The sequence below is a fragment of the Archocentrus centrarchus genome, chromosome 6 (genome assembly GCF_007364275.1).
Source record: "Archocentrus centrarchus isolate MPI-CPG fArcCen1 chromosome 6, fArcCen1, whole genome shotgun sequence".
Taxonomy (NCBI): Eukaryota; Metazoa; Chordata; class Actinopteri; order Cichliformes; family Cichlidae; genus Archocentrus; species Archocentrus centrarchus.
This window is the reverse complement of record NC_044351.1, coordinates 23,127,311-23,152,496: the sequence shown is the minus strand read 5'-3', so window position 1 is coordinate 23,152,496 and position 25,186 is coordinate 23,127,311. Positions and strand designations below refer to the sequence as shown.

At 39.5% G+C, this 25,186-nt stretch overlaps 1 protein-coding gene across 1 annotated transcript in view; it reads left to right on the top strand.

The window, feature by feature from the left end:
• The window catches only part of shank3a (SH3 and multiple ankyrin repeat domains 3a), a 157,492-nt gene that overhangs the window by 28,348 nt on the left and 103,958 nt on the right, over positions 1 to 25,186 (top strand). The window contains exons 2-3 of the mRNA XM_030731876.1: positions 7,236 to 7,439; positions 12,506 to 12,577. Of these exons, the coding sequence (XP_030587736.1) occupies positions 7,236 to 7,439; positions 12,506 to 12,577 (276 nt within the window). The remainder of the gene's footprint in view (positions 1 to 7,235; positions 7,440 to 12,505; positions 12,578 to 25,186) is intronic.

Genomic DNA, 25,186 nt, shown 5'->3' with positions numbered 1-25,186 from the left:
TTAAAGTCAGAAATGAGGAAAAGAAATGAGTCATTCATTGATAGACAGCTCTGTGAAACTTTGAGGGACCTTTGTAACTAGTGGCAGCAAGATAGTATTAAAATAGTTTAAGACCTAGTGACGTAATCCATGTATCGTGTGTGTGTGTGTGTGTGTGTGTGTGTGTGTCTTACCTGAGGACAGTATTTCTCTTAATCCTTTCTCACAGTAACAATTATTGTTCTCATTGTTTCATGAATTATTTTGGTATTTTAGGTAGGCATATGAACAACTTATATAGGTACTGACTAACAGTAAGAAGGTTCTGTTTCAATCTATTGTAAAATCTATTGGTCTGAATTTTCTAATCTAATACCTATGGCACGCTCTCTAATAAAATGTTATGGTCAACAGTATCAGAAGCTGCACTGAGGTCTAGCAGGACAAGCACACAGATGAGTCAGAGGCCATAAGAAAAACATTTGCAGCGTTCAGTAATGCTGTTTCTGTACTGTGATGATTTCTGAAACCTGACTAAAACTCTTCAAACAAACCATTTCTCTGCTGATGATCAGTTAGCTGTTTTACAACTACTCTTTCAAGAATTTTGGCGATAAAAGGAAGGTTGGAGATTGGCCTGCAATTAGCTAAGACAGCTGGGTCAAGTGATGACTTTTTAAGTAATGGTTTAATTACTTACACCTTAAAAGCCTGTGGCACATAGCCAACTAATAAAGATAGATTGATCATATTTAAGACTGAAGCATTATTTAATGATAGGAATTCTTTGAGCATTCTAGTAGGAATGGGGTCCTATAAACATGTGTAAACTTCAACAGCATTCCAAGGGAGGTTGAGGACATTGAGTCCAATGGAACATGTTCAACACCTCCATTGTTGAGGCTGCCGTACAGAGCTGCAGCTGCAAGGTGGCTGGTGCCTGTCACGGTGGTAATCCCTGAACCAGATGGTGGACACCGGAGGTGAAGGGAGCCATCAAGCTGAAGAAGGAGTCCCATGGGGCTTGGTTAGCCTGTGGGATTTCAGAGGCAGCTGATGGGTACTGGCAGGCCAAGCAGAACACGGCTCAGGTGGTGGTCGAAGCAAAAACTTGGTGTGGGAGGAGTTTGGACTTACGGACTGCCTTGAAGCAATTCTGGCAAACCGTCAGGTGACTCAGGAGGGGAAAACGGTGCTCTACTCTCACAGTATATAGTGGAGGATGGGGCGCTGCTGACTTCAGCTGAGGCTGTAGTTGGGCAGTGGACGGAATACTTCGAGGACCTCCTTAATCCCACTGACACACTTTCTGTAGCTGAAGCAGAGTCTGGGGACGAGGGGGATGACTCGCCCATAACTGGGGGTAAGGACACTGAGGTGGTCAAACAACTCCTTGATGTGAGGGCCCCTGGGGTGGACAAAATTTGCCATGAGTTCCTGAAGGCTCTGGATGTTGTAGGGCTGTCTTGGTTGACATGCCTCTGCAACATCATGAGGAAATGTGGAACAGTGTCACTGGATTGGCAGACCAGGGTGGTAGTTCCCATCTTTCAAAGGGGGACCGGAGGGTGTGCTCCAGCTCTGAGTAAGGGAAGAGGGGAGTGGGAGATTGACAGATGGATTGGGGCTGCAGCTGCAGTGATACAGATGTTGTAATGGTCCGCTGTGGTAAAGAGAAAACTGAGCGTAAAAGTGAAGCTGTCGATTTATCGGTAAGTCTACATCCCTATGCTTAACCCTATAACAGTGGCGATTGCCCCTGAAGCACCCGTTAACTGCCCTTACTTGCTGTGAACAGCTGGTCAACATGGAGCGTATCACCTGCGAGGCGGCTGATCAAAGGATTTTTGAATTACCATTATTACGTGACTATTTGTCCTATCGGAAAAATTCAAACGGTTTCAGAAAGCTTAGAAATTGCGCTTCACAGCCAATATAGGGTTATTATGGTAATTGTTGCTGGAAGTCAGTGAATGGCAGCGTGTTTGAAGTACATTCTATCGCCGGCGACAGGTTCAGTATTGAAGGGTTAACTATGGCCACGAGCTTTGGGTAGTGACCGACAGAATGAGATTACGGATACAAGCAGTGGAAATGAGGGAGGGGCCACTTGCCCACCCAGTGGAAATGAGCTTTCTCATTTCCACTGGGTGGGCGAGTGGCCCCTCCCTTAGATATAGGGTGAAGAGTGCAGTCATCCAAGAGGAGCTCAGAGTAGAGCCACTACTCCTCTACTTCAAAAGAAGCCAGTTGAGGTAGTTCAGGTATTTGACTAGGATGCCTCCTGGGTGTTCTGGGCTGTTCTGCTGGAAGAAGGCCCTGCGGCAGACCCAGGACATGCTGGAGAGATTATATCTCTTGGCTGGCCTGGGAATGCTTCTGTGTTATCCCAGAGAAGCTGGAGGAGGTGGCTGGGGAGAGGGAGGTCTGGGTTTCTCTGCTTAGGGTGGCTGTCCCCACAACCGAGCCCTGGATAAGCAGAAGGGATGGATGGATGGATGGATGGATGGCTGGATGGATGGATGGCTGGATGGATGGATGGATGGATGGATGGATGGATGGATGGATGGATGGATGGATGGATGGATGGATGGATGGGCGGGCTATAGCAGCAGTCCACGATGAGCTTAGGAGAAGTTTGGCAATGCAACAAGACAGTAAACTTTGACATGCAAGAAAATAATTTATTTAATTTAAAAAAAATCTGGTAAAAATGTTGAATTGATCAAGGACAGTTATGCAGTATCCCCATTTTGTCTCTCATAATCATAAATTGCAAGCTTTGGCCACATCTCTTTTTAATGTTAAAGCATTTCTTTGATAAATTATGAAAAGTAACTTTCTTTGTACAGCTGTGCTTTATTAGAAGCTCTTATTAAGCGTCTTTCCCACCAACAGGGTTCCGGAGCCAGTGCCTTTATTTGAACCATTAGGCTGGTTTTCCACTGCGGAAGCACTCGGTGCTCTGCAAAAAAACGGGTTCAACTCCGGCCCCGCAGACTAGCTGGTCTCGAACCAAGAATGCGTGACGAAAGCGGCAGAAGGGCATGACTCTGCCATCTCAATATCAAGTTTTCTACCATATTACATGTGTATTACATGAGAAAAGTGAAGCAATTTTCACGGCTGTGAATTAGGTTGGGTTCTAAGGCTGAACTTGCTGCTTTCAATCAGTTCATATCACAGATAAAAGGACACAAAGTGCTTACTTGTCGTCTTGCTCTAATTGCTGTCTGTGTTTACCTCTGTGCTGCACACAGATGCTGCAGTAGTTTGGTTTGGACCGTAAAACGTGTGAGCCTGACATACTAGGCTGGCATACTAGCTGTGGCCCCAAAGAGATTCTCCTTTAACAAAGTTGCTGTTACTGATATACTCAGTTGTATTTGGCTGAATAATTGAATACCAAAATACATCCTTATTAAATATCTAAAAAGGTTGTATTTTATATCACAAATTATAATTATTTTAATGTATCACTAAAGAAATTCAGCAGCAGAGCAGCAAATGTTTCTTTATTTCAGTTTTTTTCAGAAAGACTTTTGTATTGTGGTTAGTGAGCACTATCAAAATACAGTTCCTTCTGCTCAGTGATATAACTGTGCCCAGACAGATGAATCCTGGAGGTTTTGATCAAAACCAATATTACAGGGTTCACCCCATGATCCTTTTTCTTTTCTGTCTCTGCTTATGCTTATAATGGCAGACTGTTATATTTATGCATGTATCAGATTTAATCTTCAGCAGTTACTTCTGTTATTCCTGGGTTTGACTATTTTTTTTAACTGCACAGTCTAATAAAACAGAAAGTAATCTTGTCTTATGTATATTATCACACACTCAGGCTCACAGTAGGAATTTATCAAATTAAGAAATGCTCATCAATCTTTCATATACATAAATTATTGTCTCTGTGATTATTTGCTGCTGTTAGTAGATGACAGTATTTCCCCGTGTCAACAAGTCTGTAACAAGTGACCTTCTTAATCTCCAGCTCTCAGTTCCACAGTTTTATGAAAAAGAAAACCCTATCTAGAAGTGAAGATGCATTTCTTCTATGTTGGATTGCTTTCCTCACTAAGAAATATGAAATAATTAACCATTAGTATAAACCTTACTTTGAAAGATAAATAAAATAGCTTTCAAAAGTTGTTAAGTTAAAGCAGTGTCAATGAGAAAGGAGAAACAGTCATTGGTTTTAAAATTCTGATAGACTGTTCTGAAAGATGAAATGCTAAAATGCCTAGTAAAACTAGTGTTTGAAAAACAGGCCTAATAATAGTGACTTTGAAAAGTGTCATCTTCCTTTGGAAACCCCACGTTACATTACGTTTTAGTAATGGCTTGATTTAATGGCTTTACATAGCCAGACATTTATTAAGACATCTTAGTAAAGAAACTCATCCATCCATCCATTCATTTTCTTCTGCTTATCCAATTTATGGTTGCGGGGGTGCTGGAGCCCATCCCAGCTGCTACAGGGCAAGAGGCAAGATACACCCTGGACAGGTCACCAGTCTGTCGTAGGGCTAACATAGACAGACAACCATTTACACTCACATTCACACCTATGGGCTATTTAGAATTGTTTAGAGGACATCATGACTTGCTGGCTCCAAAAACTCTTGATATGACCACCTGGTTGATGCATAAAAGAGGATACTGTCTATCAGCTTTTAATCAGTAGGACTGATCATATCAGGCTAAACAGATCCTAAAATTTTCTCATATAATTCTCTCTCTTCAAGACAAGAGGCGTAATTGAGAGTTTCCATTCAAATGTACACCTACAACACCATCAATAGCAACTTGCTGAACCATTTTTACCTCTGAGCCTAAATAGGCTGATTGGGTATTGCTGTCACCCCTCCGGGAGTGTGGGCAGCCAGCTTTCCACTTTCTGAACATAATAATTCCAGAATAATGTGACCTAGGATGTTCAAATTCATAACAAATACTAAAAATCTTGGACGACTTAGTTCTTACCAAAATAATGCCAATCATAGAAGGTGACAGTATTCTCAGTGGTTTATATTTATTATGAGTTTAGCATTTCTTATTCCTGGTTCTTACTTGTTTTGTGTTCTAGAACTTGTACTTCCAAGGGGATTTGTGCCACCTAAGGCTGAGGGGTAGCGCTGGTGGCTGACAGTTTTTTAAAATGTTTTCTTCACTTGCTTCTTAAGGGACAAAGCCTTGCACACATGCAAAAACAACTCTTAAACTGTTAAATGGCCTATAGCAGTAATAATTCAGATTCAGACACATCTTTGCAATTCTGCTGGTTGAGCTCAATACAGAGCACATCATGCAACAGGCCAAGACTGTAGAATAATATGGTACCATCAAAGCCTGCTTTTGATTTAGCTGACATTTGGAGCTATGTGTAAAAAACTTAGTATAGACTGTTTTTCACATTCATTAATATTTCAAAAACATGAATCCTACATCACTATATAATACTGTGCGAATTATGCATACCCGTATTTCTTTGCACCTAGAACCAATGTAATTTTTTATTTTTTTCTTATATCTATATTTTATAAATCTATATTTTTTGCTGAGTTATTTCTTTAACAAGCTCAGAGTATTAAAGGGGTGAGCTAATATGCATCTGCGGGTTGGCAGTTGCATATGATTGTTATTAGTGACATGTTGCTGGTAGAAAATGAGATTTTTTTCACTTTTGTGTATCAGTGTCAGAAATGCAGTGAAGCTACATGGAATAGAATTGAGGTTCCGAGTTGATATTGCAGGTAATAATGAGTGATTTACTTATGGGTTTTGTACTTTCTATGCTCTCTCTGTGCCATTTGCAGCTTAGGCTCTGCAGTGTGGTAACTAGAGGGAATTGCTTCAACCAGTCACAATATTCATACCCCCCCTTGAGGTGAGCCCTCAACACATGGCCTGAGCACTAGAACCATATCTAACCGGTATCTCTCAACCTCGTGCACTAGCTCAGGCTCCTTCCCCACCAGCAAGGTGACATTCCATGTCCCAGTAGCCAACCTCAAAAGCCGGGGATGGGTCAGCCAGGGCCTCCAATTTTGGCCGCCGCCCGACACACATTGCATCTGACACCTACGACGCCTCCTGTGGGTGGTGGGCCTACAGGAGGGCAGGCCCACATCTCTTCTTCAGGCTGCACCCAGCTGGGCACCACGAGTCAATTCCTGGCCACCAGATGCTCTTCCTCGAGCTCCCTCCCCAGGCTTGACTCCAGGGTGCAGCCCCGTTAACTCTATCCCGCGCTATTCCCTTATTGTATGGTCCATATGGTCCATATGGTCATTGAAATTGCTCTTTGTCTGGCCCCTCACCCAGGACCAATTTGCCATGGGAGACCCTACCAGGGGGCAAAGCCCCCAAACAGCATAACTCCTGGAATCACTGGGACACACAAACCCCTCCACTATGATAAGGTGGCAATTCATGGAGGAGGAGCCAACCTTCCACAGAGACCATTTCTGATGAGGCAGATGCATCCCTCAGGTCCTGTGGCAGGTCTTTGTTGGATTTTTTTTTTTTTTTTGTCCCTTTCTCCATTTTCAAAAATTTTGAATTTTCTAGCAATCGTTTCATGGCTCAGGCTTTACAGGGTTAAGGACATGACTTTCAGATACTGTTCATCTGCTGTTGATAGTTTTGTAGGCCTGCCACTTAATTTTTGTCCTCCAGTTTCCTCATGTTTTAAGGACACACAGCACACCTTGCCAAGATATGTCAAGTTTTCATCTAATAGGTTTTTGGAAATAAAATATAATTTTATGCCTGTCGAACTTTGTTAACTTTGGCATTTTTCATGTATTCGACTAAAGAAATTTGAACAAATTATGTGTTTTGTGAGTGGCTGCTAGTAACAAAGCACCTAAAGATACAATTTAAAAGTTGTCTGTTATGTGTAGACAGAACACTGGTTCATCCCTTAAATTCTGTGCCTTTTTTATCCTGTTGCTCAAGAGCACTTAAAAATTCTTCTTGGAAGCAAAATGGAAAGGAATGAGGGGTGGCTCAAAATTTTTGTACAGCATGTGAATTGCTCATTATATACATGAACAGCTTCTTCTCCATGTATGAGACTGGACGTTCAGTATATGTCTCTGTGATGAAACAGGTCATTATATATTTAATGTTAAATATTATTCTTATATGTTACTTCTCAGTCTCTTAATTTAAAATAAGTGCATTATGTGTTATGTTTAAAAATGCTATAAAGTTAACCTTCCTCCCTTTTTTTACTCTTTTCTCTGCAGAAATGTTTAAAATTCAATGTGGATGCTCCAATCTGGCTGTCCAAGCAGCGAATCCTGTGTACTCTCAACCAGAGCCTGAAGGATGTACTAAACTATGGCCTATTCCAGCCGGCATACAATGGCAGGGCTGGCAAGTTTCTGGATGAGGAGAGACGGCTAAGGGAATACCCCTTCCCATCCATTGCTCCTGTACCTTACCTTGAGGTAGGTGTGGATCATGTATATTTATGAGGCTTCAACTGATGTACGATAAGAAAAGAGAAAGAAGTTGTACATGCCACGGCATCGTACATAATCTTTTTCCCTGCATGCAGCTTCAAAAATGATTTTTGGCTCGGTGGAAAATCAACTCACATTAGAATTGCTCTTCTTTCCTTCCTATATTTGAGTGTATTTTGATGTATTGTCCTAAAAATGATCTTTGCATGGTTTAGGTAAAGCAATACACGAATACTAAGCACACTATTACCAAGAGTATTGCTAGGAAAAGCCGAACACCAGATGTAAGTACTGGCAAACAAATCAACCAATCAGTGCCTCCTGCACTGCTTAATGAAACAACTCAGCCCATATCCTGTTTCAGTCTTGAAAATTTACAGCAATTCAACATTACAAATAATGCTGGGTTTCTTTATTTTGTAGTGTTAGAGAAAAAGGTGGTAGTACATATTACTGTAGCAGTGGTAAGTATGGCTGTTAAGGGAATTGAATTGACTTACCTTTCCACAGCCCTCTCTTTAACTGTAACCTGACTAATAACTGCCAGTTTGTTTAATTCCTTTCCTGGGCACAACATTTGGATAACTGAAACTTGGGCTTAATATAACACTTCATATTTGATTAGAGTAACCTAATCATTCCAGCCTGCATCCTCTTCACAGCAGCGGCATCTTGCTTCTCATACACATCCAACAGAGAGAGGTGCTCGCTTTGCATAATAGGGGCCAACAATGCACACCAGTGTCACTATACCTACACACAGTGCAGATCTTTTCATGTACTGCACGTAGTTTTTAGTTTAAGTGATCTTTAATTTACTGTTATATAAACACTGATACTTTATATTTTATAAAGGTTTTATCCTATCGTACTGTATATAGCTGTTTCTAAGCACAATGATGAATGAGTTTTTAATTCAATTCAATTCAATTTTATTTATATAGCGCCAAATCACAACAAACTGTCGCCTCAAGGCGCTTTGTATTGTGGGTAAAGACCCTACAATAATACAGAGAAAACCCAACAGTCAAAACGACCCCCTATGAGCAAGCACTTGGCGACAGTGGAAAGGAAAAACTCCCTTTTAACAGGAAGAAACCTCCAGCAGAACCAGGCTCAGGGAGGGGCAGTCATCTGCCGCGACCGGTTGGGCTGAGGGAAGAGAACTGTGGAAGAGAGCCAGAGATTAATATCAATTAATGATTAAATGCAGAGTGGAGTATAAACAAAGTAAATAAGGTGAATGAGAAACAGTGCATTATGTGAACCCCCCCAGCAGACTAGGCCTATAGCAGCATAACTAAGGGATGGTTCAGGGTCACCTGATCCAGCCCTAACTATAAGCTTTATCATAAAGGAAAGTTTTAAGCCTAATCTTAAAAATAGAGAGGGTGTCTGTCTCCCGAATCCAAGCTGGAAGCTGGTTCCACAGAAGAGGGGCCTGAAAGCTGAAAGCTCTGCCTCCCATTCTACTCTTAAGTATCCTAGGAACCACAAGTAAGCCAGCAGTCTGAGAGCGAAGTGCTCTGTTGGGGTGATATGGTACTATGAGGTCTTTGAGATAAGATGGTGCCTGATTATTCAAGACCTTGTATGTGAGGAGAAGAATTTTAAATTCTATTCTAGATTTAACAGGGAGCCAATGAAGAGAAGCCAATATGGGAGAAATATGCTCTCTCTTTCTAGTCCCTGTCAGTACTCTAGCTGCAGCATTTTGGATCAGCTGAAGGCTTTTCAGAAAGCTTTTAGGACAGCCTGATAATAATGAATTACAATAATCCAGCCTAGAAGTAATAAATGCATGAATGAGCTTTTCAGCATCACTCTGAGAAAGGATGTTTCTAATTTTAGAAATATTGCGCAAATGCAAAAAAGCGGTCCTACATATTTGTTTAATATGTGCATTGAAGGACATATCCTGGTCAAAAATGACTCCAAGATTTCTCACAGTGTTACTGGAGGCCAAAGTAATGCCATCCAGAGTAAGTATCTGGTTAGACACCGTGTTTCTAAGATTTGTGGGGCCGAGAACAAGAATTTCAGTTTTATCTGAATTTAGAAGCAGGAAATTAGAGGTCATCCAGGCCTTAATATCTTTAAGCCATATTGCACTGAACCTAGTAATAAATACATCTTGCACCTGTGGTTTTTATTGGGGAGGGGGGCCTTTGTTACTATGGCAGCATGATTACATTTACAGGCCAGTGTAATAGTTTCTCTGATCATTTTCTCATCACGGTTCCTGTTATTTGTCAGTCATCTTAGAACTCATTCAGCAATCGTTTGTCTATATGTGTGTTTACGCTTCACCGGAACATGCAGGTTCATGCAGCATTTGGATGCACGCATGTCTGCATCATTTTAGGTGTGATGTATGTTTTTTCTGATGCGCCAGTCAAACCCAAAGGCAATAATGATGTAGTCAATGGCAGTGTGTCGTCTGCAGCAGCTGTCATCTCTCAAAGATAATTGCAGTGCTTGTCCATCATGCTTTTTGATCTATGAGAATTGCAGACAGTGGCTGATGGGCAGTTTTTTTTTTATGACTAGTTACCTTTGTTTTCAGTGATTTTGTGACATGTCAAGAGATGGAGAACAAAATAAAGATCTACCAAAGAGTAAATTCTTCCCTGAAATGTTAAGAATTTTTGGAGTGTTTCCGTTTGAAATTAGCCATGTTACTTTGCTAGATTCTTGACTGCAAATCAAGAATCTAGAGGATCTAATGTCTCTGCTTGAGAATAAAAAACCATTCATTTAGAAGTTTATTACTTTGATTTTGGTATTCTACTCAAATAAGTCTACACATTTTCAGGTTTTTACTTGCTGCAGCATGTCTTTTTACCCTGTCTCTAAAATACTCAGTTTTACCTCCTGTACTTCTGCAGAAGTTCCAACAGCATTTAAGATACGATAAAATTTAAGAGCCAAAGTGATGCAAGACCTGACAACGTGGGTATGTTGTCAGTGCCATTTGTCCATTTGCATCTCTAGCCTATACTGTCTCTAATTTTATTTGGATCTAGGGTTGTAGTTCCTAAAACTTACAATTTAGCTCAATAGGGGTGGATTGATCAGTTTGTGTGTGCACAAGTGTCTGCTGCTACTTTGTTTGAGCACTGTGTATTGACCTGCAGTTATTCCCTTAGGCCTGTGGGGTGTAGAGAAGATTGACAGGTTTGGATTAGCAGCTCAAAATCCTGTGCACTGTTGTGGATTTACTCTGTTGGTGGCTGCCACACATGGCTGGAGAAGCAGACATGCACACACGTACACAAACAGTCGCAGAGAGACGTGAAATGCTTGGAGTCCTAGGCAGTAAAAGTTGCAGAAGTTTTAAAGCTATTACAGGCTATCAGTGTTCAGTGAAACCTGTCTACAAAACAAGCAGTTTGCAACAGACCTAATGATCTGGCCTTTGATAAATTCTGATATGGCTACTGACCAAAGTTGAATGGTACAGGATCAGAAACCTTGACGAATTATTTTGCAGTAGTGAAAGCTTGTGTCACCACTCACCACATCTCTATTTTTTGGTATGATTATTCAATTATAAACATGTTCTCTCTTCATTTATTAGATACAGCTTTAACCAATTATACAGCCACAGGAAACAATATCACATATTCCTGAGAGCGACCCATTTTTTCCCAAATGTTTGTAGAAGCAGTCTGCATGCCTACATGTTTGATTTTATAAACCTGTGGCCATGGAAGTTATTGGTACACCTGAATTCACTCATTTGGATGAGCGAGTGAATACTTTTGTAGTGTATTTCACTCCATGGGGACCTCGGGAGTTCGGCAGGCGTGCCTTGGATTTAGTCTTCTTTATAATAAAAAAACACTGTTATGATATTTGGAAATGTGTGCAGTTCCTTGTTACAAAAACATTTGAGAACCACTGAGCTTCACTAGTTGAAATAGTTAATCTCATGTCATCATCTGTTGCTGCAAAATAACATGAGGACCTCCTCTGGCCGAGAACCTTCATCATTTCTCATATCCATAGCCCTAGTTGCACCATATATGCCAAACCCTGTAACTAGTGCACTCTCTTCCAAGAGAAGATTTTTTTCAGAAAGCTGTATTTTGTTTCACACCTGTTAAGCTCTAACTAAATTACAAGAGTCCAAAACAAATTGCTGACAATGTGTACAGTATGACCCCTCCCAAACTCTCTTTCTGAAAAAGTCACCTTCTGTGAGATGTTCCTTTTACATGCCATATCTCTTAAGTTATTACCTTGTCATGGAGGATTGTGGGGATTTGTCAGGTGTGTTTTTATGTTGTCTGTAGTATTTTTGTATACAACTGTACTTATTTACCTTTAACTGAGGAAGACCTATGTTAGATATCGCTACTGTATTTTTCTGACAGGTGCTTTTGTACTCAAGTGGTTTTGGTGTTAAATCCTTTTTTGAATTTTGACTTTTATTTGTCTTTCATTTGGTCAGATTTTTGACTTTATTTTATTACATACTGTATTGACAGGGTGGATAAAATCCATTCAGTGTCTGCTGAGCAGAGTTCAACTTCAGCTTCTGTTTTTTTTTTTTTCTTAACTAATATTTCTAGCTGTAGAGAATATTTTTTCTAAATGTGGGAAAAACTTCTTGTTTTTTTTTCTTAATTTCTTACTTTCTCTCAAATCCATATGCAGTGCTGTTCCTGTACGACTTTTTTTGTGCTTTTTTGTGCTATTTATATTCTGTACTCAAGCGCCAAGGTACAAATGTTGGGTTTTCAAACAAGATTTAATATATGGAAAAGATGACATGAGGGAGTGCTGGAAAGAGATGACAGCCATATGCAGCGGTATTTCGTTCCCTAATGACACTAAAAGTTATTAAATAAGCCAAAATATGTTTTTTCTGCTCTCTCACTTTCCATCTCATAGTGCAAGCTAATTGAAATTCATTTATTTTACACAGGCAGGGCTCAGCAGCTGACGCTGCATGACAGTTTTGGTTGTAGTAACTGTAATTTTTTTGCATAGTGAAGCAATAAGAACTATACTGCCTAGCCTCTTATATTTGTCCTTTTTTTCAGTTCCGCTATAAAAGACGTGTCTACACTCAGACCTACCTGGATGAAAAGCAGTTGTCCAAGCTCCACACCAAGGTAAGCCCAAACGGTCGTGCGCTTTTTGTTTGTGCAACATTTTGGATCGAGCGGCTGATATACATGAAATACAGTAATTAAAAAGTGGTTGGAGATATATGCGTGGAAGGAAATTGCTTTGAGTTTCTCCAGTGAAGGAATGAGCAGCTTTTCTTTCCTTTTTTTCTTTTTTGGTGTTTTGATGATGATGGCGAAGAGTTTTGTCTGTGAAATTGGTCTAGATGTGTTGGGTTGAAATCTAGTTGCAGTAATATGATACTGAAAGTACCAAAGGTATGACTGTGGCTCCATAGTACAGTGGTTTACGCCTAACAAATGAAAGATCCCAAGTTTAAGACCAGGAGGAGACACAAATCCCATTCGGGTTGTCAAGAAGGGCATCTGGTGTAAAAATCTGTCAAATCAAATATGCGGAGCTACCTGCTGTGGTGACTGCTTGTCAATAAAGGAGCAGCTGAAAGAAACTTTCACTGAAAGTAACAAAGGAAGTATATAATACCATCTTATGGAATAGTGACTGCAAGTACAATTGATGTGGTATGTGGAAACATAAATTAAGCCTTTTGATTTAAGACTGTTCATGTGATAAATTAATCAGTTTGACAAGTTTGTATTGAAATATATGCATTTGATTTATTTATTCTGCTGAGACATCTCTCTTGCAAACATCATTGTCTTTTACACACAGACTTTACTCAGGCTGGCTGCCCATGTAACATAGCCAATTTTTTTTTTGTGGCTGATTTTTGGAATTTTTTGAAATATTTTCATCCATGGGCAGTCCCCTCACTCTTATTTTGAAAGTTCAGTTATTGCTAATCAGCAAGACCCAGTTTTTCTTGTGAAATGTTTTCCCATCAGCAGGATGGCCAGGGTGCTAAAAGTGTCTTTAAAGGTAAAACACAAAACCATTTGCAACTGGATTTATAGATTCTCAGTTGAAATGATAAAAATGCTGCATTGGACTAAGGCAACACAGCACTTTAGAAATTGCTTCCTTGGTAGCAGCAGCCAAGTATTTGCAGGAGGCTCTGGTTGAGTTTTATTCTGTAATTTTTATGAGATGGTTGAAAAGAGGGACAAAGTAAGAGTGCTGCTCAGTGTGTTCACTGGTTCATTCATGTGTAATTGAAGTACTCTCTTTAGGCCATGTCGACCGCTACCAGGCTTGCATAAGGACGTTGTGTGCTCATACACAAAGCAGCATTGTTGATGTCGCATAAACATAAACAAGATTTTATGTGCTGCTGTAGCAAAATAAAATATTCAGGAAAAAATAGGATTATATTCACTTGTGATTTTTTTTTTTTTTTTTGTGATTCACATATGATTCGTCCCAAACTTTCCCCAAACTTCTATAATTGCTTTTTTTTTCAAAATGTGCAGCATTTACCACTGTAATTTCTTTGTAAAATGCATGATTTCATATCCAACTAGGCAATAGAACAGAAAACACCATGATTTGTAATCCTGAACTAATTTTGTGCAATGTTTTGTTATAAAAAGAATTATGCCTAAAGGATGTCTAAGTGCAGAGTAAATCAAATCTCAAATACTGTATGTAGTAATTTAAATACAACTTTCAGTTCATATATTGTAGAATATGTGTAAGGGTGTATTGCTGACTGGGTGTGAACAGCCTGCAGAAGGCAAGGCAGGTTTAGTAAACTAAGCTTGGTGGATCAGCAGGCTCACAGACATCAACAAAAAATACAGTAGAAACTGGCAAACACAACCAAAAGGCTAATATTGGCAGACACTGGTGAGGGCCAGGCAGGTGGTCCCAAAAACAAATACAGAGAAGAAGAACAGGATAAATACAGTCTTCTGAGCAACCTAGAAAACCTGGCAAAGCATGCATATTTGCTGGGCACTATTAATAATTAATATTAGTCATGAAATAATGGTGTGCACATAGGAGACTGATGATATAATCACCCACAGTGGGAAATCAGTGAGGATGACTGAGGCCTGTACTATGAAGCAGGATTTGGGTTTATCCAGGTAACTTCAGGATTGGCTCTGGGTTTTCTGTACTATGAAGGCGGTTCCCTATTTGTGTACTCCCGTACATCTCCATGGTAACTAATGCTGCAGACCTGTCCTGCTTCAGACCTAGGTTTATTCAATATTAGAGATCAGCAGATACTGTATGAATCTGATCCCTACTGATCAATCAGTTCTCAAGCAAATAGCGTCACCATTCCTAGTAAATACTTAGGAAATCAGCTCACAGATAGTAGTAGGGTCTAAAGTTTTTCAGTGGTGTCATAAGTAATATATAGACTTTTAGATGCAACTTCATTCCTTGAGTTTTTCCTGTTGGCTGCAAACATTTAAAGCAGTTTCATTGTACTGCAAGCCAGGTAGACTGGGAAACCCTGGGTTAAATTATTGAGCTTATAACTTCCTTTGTGTGATCACCTGCTTGCTGATGTTAGTGAAACCAGGTAATGGAAAGATATCCTGGGTATCTTAAACTTGGTTTGTAGAACAGGTCCCGATAGGTGTGGCGTAGCAGAATATGTCAGTAAATAGTTACTAGTGAAATCCAGATTTTGTGCGTGTGTGTGTACGCGTGTGTGTGTGTGTGTGTGTGTGTAGCCTGGAGTGGAGCAGACTCCATGGAGAAGTGAATGCATTTGCATCCGGTCCCATCAGATGGCAGGAGATTTACAGTGGAGAGAACCCCAGATCTCCAAACTGTGTTTGTGTACTTTTGTATGTTACAGAGGGATGAAGAGCTGCTGCAGGGTATAAATTCTGGAAGAGAAGTTTTTATTGTTTTTTTTTATTACTCAGTCACTTCTACTCACCCTAAAGCCAATTTTAACTATACTTCATGTGGAAAATGGCACGTGCTTTTCTTGCAATCAGACATTGTTGAAAAATGCTGCTTTACATCACAGTTTGATGAAAATAAAAAAAACATAAAGTTTGATGATGGAATGAGACGCTGTTACCCCTTATGTGTGGCTAATGTTCTTAGATATGCTCTTCTTACAATTAATAGACTAAAGCTTGTGAGAGCAGTTTAATGGCTGATTATAGAGAGCTTTATGTAATCCCATGAGAAACTTTGATTGTATTATTAATCCTCACAATCACAGAAACCAAACCAACTGTCTAGTGACAGTGAGTGGTTTGGAGCTATTGATTCAAAAACAGTTGTGCTTTTCTCTCTTTTTTTTTTTTTTTTAATATTAACAGGGTAGTAGAAGTTATACACATTGTGTTGCTTGGTGCTTGTTTCAACTATGTGAATATTTTATGTCTGAGAACTACAGTGTTTTTTTTCACTAGAAAAAGAAAAAAGTATAGAGGTCAAAAACTTATCCTTAGGTTTAGAGAATTGAGAATGTTTTACATTTTACGCATAACTGTTGAAAAATTTCAACATGACGAGAAGTGCTTGTGAGGTAAATAAACATCATTGAAATCAGTTGTTTATATAGAGAAGAAAGTTAACTTATCATATTTTTCTTTCCTATTCACTGCTGCGCTATCAAATAAAGTCAAAATGCCCCAAAAACAAATCTTAAAAAAAAAAGTGTCAGAGGGAAGCATAATGTGAAATAGTGAATGAGATGAAGACGCAGAAAAGCAATGACAAGTATGAGTCGAACTTTCAATTATTTCTCTTGTCAAGACAGTCTGGTATGAGATGCTTTAGTCTGCTTCTGTGTTACACTGCTGTGTCAAAGTGTGAGTGAGCGGTGCTCAACTGAGAAACAGTTTCTGCCCCGTTGCAATTTAGGTGGTAATTTCATACAATAAATCACCTATAAAGATGGAATTTGTTATGTGTATCTCTATGTAACCCTTGCTCACTGAGTAGAAATCTCAAAGTGTGAATGGACTGTGAAAGCTACATTATACTTCACCAGTAAGTAATCAACCACACCACTGTTTTTTCTGGAGAAGGTATTTGGCTGCAGAAGTGGATCCAATCTGAACTTACAGTTATGCCCATAGATATTTGAACAATGGCACAATTTTCATATTGAGAGTTCCCCTGAAAAGTGACCAAATGCAAGTTCAGCACATAGAATCAACTCCAGATCTTTTAATTTGTCATGGAATAATGAGGTACAGTAACAGGCCTCATGTGACCATGAAACTCTTTGGCAGTCAATTGTAAATGGTAAATGGTAAATGGACTAGCTCTTATATAGCGCTTTTCTACTCAGTCAGAGCACTCAAAGCGCTTACACAACATTGTCTAATTACTTTTGAGCCCCAGAAAATCGAGTACAGTGTATTAAAATGTCTGTAAATCCTTAACAAGTAGTGCACTAATCTTTTTGAATCACTGAGTTAAAGTTAAAGTTGAAAGTCTGTAATGAAATTGCATATTGATTGTTTAATGTTACATCCACTGTAATGGTGCACAGAGGTGAAATTACACAAACAGTGTCAGTGTCCAAATATTTATTTGCCTTGCTCAAAAGAAAGACACACTATTTGTTGCTGTAAATATTGAGTCAATTTAGAATCTGTCACTATGGACTGATTTATATGAGTGTGTCTAAAATATTTTATATTAAATTTTATATTGTAAAGGTGAGTGGCTGCTGTAATTGTGCACAGCATTCACTGCTTACTCAAATAATGCAGCATAGCTTATGTTCCTATTCTATAACAGGGTCATGTCCAATTTAGATTGCAACTTGCTCCATTTTCTGTATTTCTCAGAAGAATTCCAAACATTTGCATCCCAATTATTTTATCCCAGTTGTCATTATAATTCAGTCTTGGGTGTTATAAACTTTTTGAGGTCTCTGTCTGGGCAGTGCAAATAAAACCAAAACGTTCTCCTGTGCTTGCATCAGTGAACATTAGCTTTAAGCAAAAACAAAACAAAACAAAAAAAAGGATTGTTAAAAAGTACTGTAACATGAATGTTTATTTTTCTCTCTTTTTTTAAATGGCAGATTTTCTTTTGTTGCATAATAACTTAAGGGGTAAGAGGGGGAATCCTGCTGTGGGTGAGTCTTGCAGCCTTGGCTGTCACTGTGCTCGCCATTTATTCTGCAACACGCTGCCCTGCAAGGCAGGGGTCAAGCATTACCCTACTTTGCTCACATGGAGTTCATTAGCCATGGGGTAAACTATAAAATTAGGTCATAGTTGATAGGATTTTCCCTTTCATTTTTTCCTTTGCCTGACCAGGCTTCACCCTGCAACTGTCCTGGTTAAACTTGGTGGCTTCATATAAAATTTACACCATATTCTTTTTGGGATAAAGAGCGTATTTGTGTGGGTGTTTGATGTAGGCAGCCGGCCATGTGATAGACAGGCCTGCTGAATGGGTGACTTTCTTACAGTGAAAAAGGCCTTCCAATGATAGGAAAAACTTTATACTCTTTTAAGCAACTGACTTGCATTGATCCAGTATTTTTTTGATAATTTAAGCTTGATTTTTACTTGAAAAAACTCGCTTCACTTCACTGTTTTATGATATTAAATATATGCTATATGTGCATACATACATACATGAACTTTTCCAGAAAAGCTGGGGAACTGTGTCAAATGTGACTAAAAAAAGAATGATTACAAAATGATTTGCTAAGCATTTAGACCCAATATTAAATGGGAAATTGCAGGAAGTTAACATAGCAAAATTAAAAAATAGGATATTTTCCTGTTTTTTTTAAAAAACAAAACAAAACATGATTTTAAATTGGATGCATATTTCAAAAGAGCTGGGACAGGGGTAATGAGGAGGCAACGAGGCAAGAGGACTGTCTCCTCATTGTTAGCAGAAAAGGTAAAGACAGCATTGCTTTCATTTTAAAAACTGAAACGGCTCTGCTGATTTTCATTTTAATTAAAGTCTGGCACAACACGGTGTTGGAAGCACAGTAGCTGAGTGGCTCATACTACTGGGCTAAAGAAATAGGACCCTGGGTGAGGGGCCCTGAGCAGAACCAGGGCTTTGCCAGGAGTTCTGTTTTCTGCTGCTATTCAAAAAAATAAATAAATAAAAAAATGCTGGATTAATCCTGCCTATTAAGTTTGTCTAAATGGAGAATGATTTGATTTATCTTATACTTGAGAGTAAACAGCAGCAGTAAACAGAGTAAAAAATGTGTGCCAATCACACACTTTTAACTTTTTGTATTTTTTTAAAATAAATTGTTCTGTTTTCTTTGCCGTACTGAAAATTTACCAAAGTACGACTCTAAAACTGAGGTACCTACTGAACTGTGAATTTTTGCATAACCTTCTAAGTAATTTTAGTGTCTCCTGCAGTGTAAAGCTTAGCAGCCTTTTTGTTTATTTGTAGCCAATGAAATATGCAAAAACTATGTGTGTAAGTTCAGACAGCTGGATGGGTACAGTACATATATGTATATTATCATGGCCATAAAGATGACAGGGAAAGTGTGGGGGGTTAGAGGAAGCTTGAGGCAAGACAGTGTTAAAAAGCATTTAGTAATGCACTATTTGTTAATGTGGTCACGGATGCCAAAGAGCACAATGCAGAGCAAGAGCATTTAGGTGCTATTGTTATATTTGCATTGTTAAATTGCACACTATATCAAAGTATGAAATGTGCTTGGTCTGTGGATAAAAATCTGTAGTCTTATACACAGTGATTCACAAGCTAAACCCTTATGCCACACTGTTGTTAATGTGCAAGTGTGAGGAAGCATAATTCATAAAAGGCTCCATCATATAATCTATAGTAAGTCTACTCCTTCTGGACTGCGGCTTTGTATTTATGTTAGCAGCTCTTTGTATTTATGAATGCGAATTCCTGCATTATTTTCAATTCATAATAAAACTACACAGTGAATGCAGCTCATTGTGGGTGTGATGTTGTTATGAGTTTCCACAAAGCCTTTGCAGAGTGCCTGAACTATCCTATCACGCTTGTATTTTTGCAGCCACAGCCAATCTGAAATTTGACGTGGGATTTCCACATAACCACACGCAAAATTCCCGCAAGCGCGCACATACACATCTGCATGGCACAGGATGAAAGGATATTTCCAGTTGGGAAACCCTCACACGCAAAAGCGCCCCTCGTGGATAATCTCCTAACTGGAGAGAGATGTAGCGCTTTGAAGACAGTAAAGACATATCGGGTTTGAACAAGATTACTCTCCACTCGTTCATGCTCACAAACATGCCCCAAACAAATACAGACATGGAACCTGGGATTTTTAAAAAATATCCTCCCAGTTGTAGGGAGCACCGCTGAAATTATTTGTGTTGTTTCTAATGTGATGTGCTCTTGATGTGTTTAAGCTTGACCGTTTGTGGATTTAAATTTAACTGTGTTTTCAGTAACACTAAAGTACAAAAAACAAGACCATTAGTCGCCTGGAATAAATTCCTCCACTGTAATGTGAGTTTTTGTTCAGCAGGTTGCTGTAACAATGGAGATTGCATCAGTTCCTATATTTTTAAGTCTGCAGGTCTTTTTCTTTTTCTTTACACATTCCTGTATTTCAGTTTGCTTTGGATGTCCATGCCTTCCCTAAACATGCTACCCAGTCTCTGTCTGTTTTTCTCATTTGGTTTTCCCTCCCCCTATCTTACACTTTCTCTCCTCCCTCTGTGTTCCCTCCCTCTTCTCTTGCTTTCTCTCTCCCTCCCCACTCTCCCTCTATTCTCTCCAGCATCCTGCAAAATAACCCCTTACCACCTCTCCGTCAGTCTGTGTATGCACAGGAGTTTGTGTGTGCGTCCAGGTTCGGGTGAGTGTTTGTATCACTGACCATGTGAGTCTGCACATGCTAGACAAGACGAAAGGTAGTGAAGGAGAAGGAGTGAGAACAAGAAGGGAGTAGACAACAAGGAGCAGGGGGGCTGGATATGGCCATGTGGAGGATGTTTTGGCATTCAAACTGTAGCTGACCTACGGGACTGCGTGTGTGGTGGAGAGTGTGTCCATGTGTGTGTGTGAGATGGGATCCATTCTGACCAGAAGACAAAGACAATCAGCTGAGAAAAAGGAAAGAAAAGCTAAAGAAGCCAGGAAGGCCAGGCTCAATAGTAAGGTACCCCAGTTGCTTTCATCATCTCTTTAATTTTCCCATTACCTCTGTTGTGTAAAGCCATCCTTTTGTTCCCCTTTGTCTCTCAGTTTTTGTTTTTTGTTTTTTTTTTTACTTTCTGTCTCTAGTCATTCACAAACACTCCCCAACCATTCCCTGACTACCTGTCTATGCACTGGCTTTCATTCTGCTGTTATGCTCTGCTGCATGTTGGCTGTGTGAGCAGCTGGTGCAGTCTTGTCTGAAACCCTGACAGAATGCTAATGTTTTTCTCTGCACTGGTTGAGTTACTCACTGTGGGCTCTGAATAGTATTTGTATGTTTCAGCATGTGTGTGTGTGTGTGTGTATGCACCTGATATGTTGGAGGATATGTGGATGCTTGTGTCTAGCTGTGTGTTTTGCTTTCGGATCTGAGCAAGCTAAACACATTTTGTGTGCCTGCTATTCTTGTATGCCTGTGGGTGTGTGCACATATGAGTGTATGGGTGTATAAAAATGTGTTTACGCATGCACATGTCAATGTGTGCGTTAGGAGCAGCCAGTACTTCTCCCCGGGACAGAATTTGCCTTGTGGTTTTCAGTGTTTGCTGTCATAATGCTCTGATTGTGTCACATTGCTGTCTTAGCCAGCTATTGATGCTCCGTGATGGAGATTTCCTCACTGTGTGTGTGTGTGTGTGTGTGTGTGTGTGTGTGTGTGTGTGTGTGTGTGTGTGTGTGTGTGTGTGTGTGTGTGTGTGTGTGTGTGTGTGTGTGTGTGTGTGATCTTGTACACAGAAGTAACCACCACATAGAATATATTCTGCGAACCTTCTCTGAGAGCCTCAGAGCTGTTAGTCCCAGTCAGTGAGGGTTCACCAAGTGGCAGCTTTTAACAGGATGCCCTGTGGACAGCCTAAATTCAAGTACTGCACAGGTGGATGACCTGACCAACAAACTCTTCCACACAAATTTGTTTTTCATCTTCACATTATGTCAATTATTCAGGAAAAGTGGAATTTACTGTATGGTCTACAAAAAATCCTTTAGAGCTCAATGTTATATCCTTTCTATGTTGTGACTTTGTTTCTATTCCATCATACTTTGTTACCAAGAAACCTTGTCTCATCTACTATCATAATTTTTACTTTAACCGAGATAGTTTGTTTGTAAGGGTGTATATGGCTGGGATTATACTGTACCTGCTGCAATACCACATTCAAGTAGTTGCTCTTCTGGATGGAGGAGGTATGCATAGTTGGTGGCCATGTATTGTGGCATGTGCACGGTCACAGGTCACATTTGGCAGGCACACAGACATTCATACAGAGCCTCACGGTCACCCTCTGATGGTGAAATATACGTCACTCACTCAGTCTGACCCCACATGCTCACTCATAATGGAAACTATAACACTGGTGTGAGAGAGAGGGAGAGAGAGATTACACAGATTTGAAAAGGCATTGATTTTCAGTATGCTCTGAAACCAGGCCATGTAGAAACCATAGCCTCAGGCCCTGTGTAATACACCCCATTAATCTGTATGTGGGTGTCTGTGTACAGTATAGGTACTTATAATATGAATTCATTAGACTTGTTGTAATTCAAGTAGGTTTTATCTGTTCAGTAATCCATGGCTTTCTATTACTTTGTGTTTAAACAAGTTTTATTTATTGTGACAATAAAAGCCTTCCAAATCCGGAATTGTTCAGGATTGTCATGTAAAAAAAAAAAAAAAAAAAGAAAGAAAAAAGGATCTGGAAGAACTATTTTGTAGGAAAGTGTCCAAAAAAAGTTTCCAACAAATTCCAAATTGGATGTTCACTAATTCCTCTGGCAGTATAGATGATGCAATCATCTCTACATACCTTACTTTGTTTAATTAAGGTTCATATTGAACAGAAATGTATTTAAAAATCAAGCACAATACAGCCTAGAGAAAAAATGTGTCTTTCCATATATCTGATAATGCATTATAGAAATATAATGCACCTGAACATAATCAAGGTTTGGTACTTAATGTTATTCAAATAATGACCGAGGTTTATGTACATACATTTGCACTCCCACAACAAAAACTGTGCAAGTTTTAAGCTGGCAGACACTGTGGGAATCTGTTCACACTGTACAGATTTGTCTACTAACTACTCACTGTATTGTACTTATGTTATGTTCAGATTGTTGGTTTACTACACACAGTAATGTGCAATGGGAGATGATACATTTCAGATACTACTTGGACAAAAGCTGCTAGAGCTTCTCAACACCATATTGCCAACATACAGCTTGGGGCAATAAACTAAAGTTTAAAATACAGCTCAGGTGTTTTGTATAAATCTTTGAATCCTTCATCTCTGGTAGGAAATCTTTGGTAGGAAACAAGCCACTGTTGTGATATCTGGCAGTTGGTGTCAACTCATTTATTTAAAATGTCCCAAAAAGTGATTCCAAGCTAAAGTACAAACTGAATCCTGAATTTCACATACACCTCATCACTCCTTTCCCTCCATTAGTCCATCCCCGCCTTTTCTGTATAGTCTTTGTGTTATATCTCATTGCCCAAGTTTTCACAATGGAAAAAAATTTTGAACATTGCACTAACCGGAGAGTCATCATTCTAGGTCAAGCACCATGAATAGATGGCTGAAAAATAGGATGCCAGGGGCAAAAATGTACAATGGAGAATTTATTCACCCTAATAATCATCAGGATGAATAAATCCACTACCCGCATAGCCCCTGTTTCAGCCTGGAGCTTTCTGGCTCTTCCCTTCTGTTCTCTCTCTGTAGCCTGTAGGTCTGTTCAGGGTCGGTGTTCAGATCTAGAGGTGGATTTCTTTTGCAATATTTTAATTTCTGTTGAGACATAAGTTTTACTCAGGTTTAACTGAGATTTATTTAGTTGTATTCCATCCTTTGGGTCTGTCCCCGTATGGCTCTGTCCTGGTGTCAGTTTGAAAGCACATGACTGGACCTGATTCAGCTCTTTCTTTCTCTGAACTCTTTGATTCTGATGACAGCATGCATTCCCCTCATCCTTCCCAACCACCCTGGTTACAAACACAAACACACAAAATGACAGTGACACCTACAATCTACAATAGAGCTTGGCTGTCATATTTCATGTGATGGAATATAAGAACGTTGACTTCATTAGTTAATTACTTATCTGAAAACCACTCTGTAGATGTACATTATGTGCAAAAACAAATATATATAAATATACAGTACCAGTCAAAAGTTTGGACACGCTCACCCATTCACATGAATGAGTGAGTGTGTCCAAACTTATGACTGGTACTGTATATTCATTGGGCAAAATGCATATGCGTGCCAAAGTCATCTTCATCTCAGTGCTCAATGGTATTGATTATTTTCCTATTATAATCACTTGGTTTTAATTGCACTGCACTGTAACGGGCACAAATTTAGCCACATATCAAACCATTTTATGGAGTATTATAGTAGAGCCATGACTGAGCTGCCTTGTTTCGGCACCTCTGTATACAAACCCCTTAAACAAAGCTCTATCCTGTGTAATTTTTTTATGCCTGTTTGTCCATTTTTTTTTTTTTTAATTAACCTCCTGTGACCCTGCGTCCACATATGGGGACATTACATTTTGGCTTTGCTGCACCTTATACTTCATTGTGCTCAATAGTATTTTTTACTTTGTTAAGTCATGTTGTTTTTGTTGTGTTATGCTATAAAAAAAAACCCAGTGTCCACATCTGAGGACATCTTTTTTTTTCTCACAAAAGTATGTAACAACCATATAACAAAATACAACTTCCTGTTCAAAGAGGAAGCTTAGTATATATACATTTCAGGTCCATCTAATCACAAATATCTAGGAGAAATTGAAAATGCATCACAAACAGGAGCTCGGGTCTCAGGAAGGTAATTGTATTAATCGGTTGAGAGTTAAGCCAGAGCTCAGTTGTCCTGATGGAGGGGACAATGCTGGACAAAACTATGCTGCCAGTGTGGCCAGGAGGGTGGGTGGATTTGGTTGCTGCTGGATGGGTGGGTGCGTTGGGGGTGTATGGGGTCCCGCACAATAAGCCTTTGCTCTGCAACTCTGTGTGTGAGTTGTTTAGCAGGAAAGAGGCAGTGGCTTTATCCTGCTTTGTTCAGGCCTTTAGATAACCCTTTCAGAAAGCTCCCACTGTCCCACCCTCACAAATTGTACTTCATCAAGAGGAATAGTAGTTATTACACAGACCTCAAACATCCATTTTTCTGAAAAGGATTACTCAGGAGGAACCATGCTGCTACGTTCAGAGAAAGCTACAAGGTGCCGGGCCACAGAGGTTAGACACAGCACACTACTACTAAAATGACTCATGAGATCAGAAGTAAATCTAGGTTACTGTTACAACAGGTTTTGCAGGCACCCTACTGGCATTGTGCTTATTTCAATACCCAAAGTGTGGCGTTAAATGCACAGCAGTTTGTGCTGTAGAAACTGTCTGTCTTTAATTTTATGGACTTCCAATTTATGAGCCGTATGAAGATATTTACGTTGTTGTGTCACAGCAAATCATGTGTTATTTGACCAAGAGCATTAGCTCAAACATCCATTTTTGGTGCTTATAATAATGTTAATGTTTGGTGAAT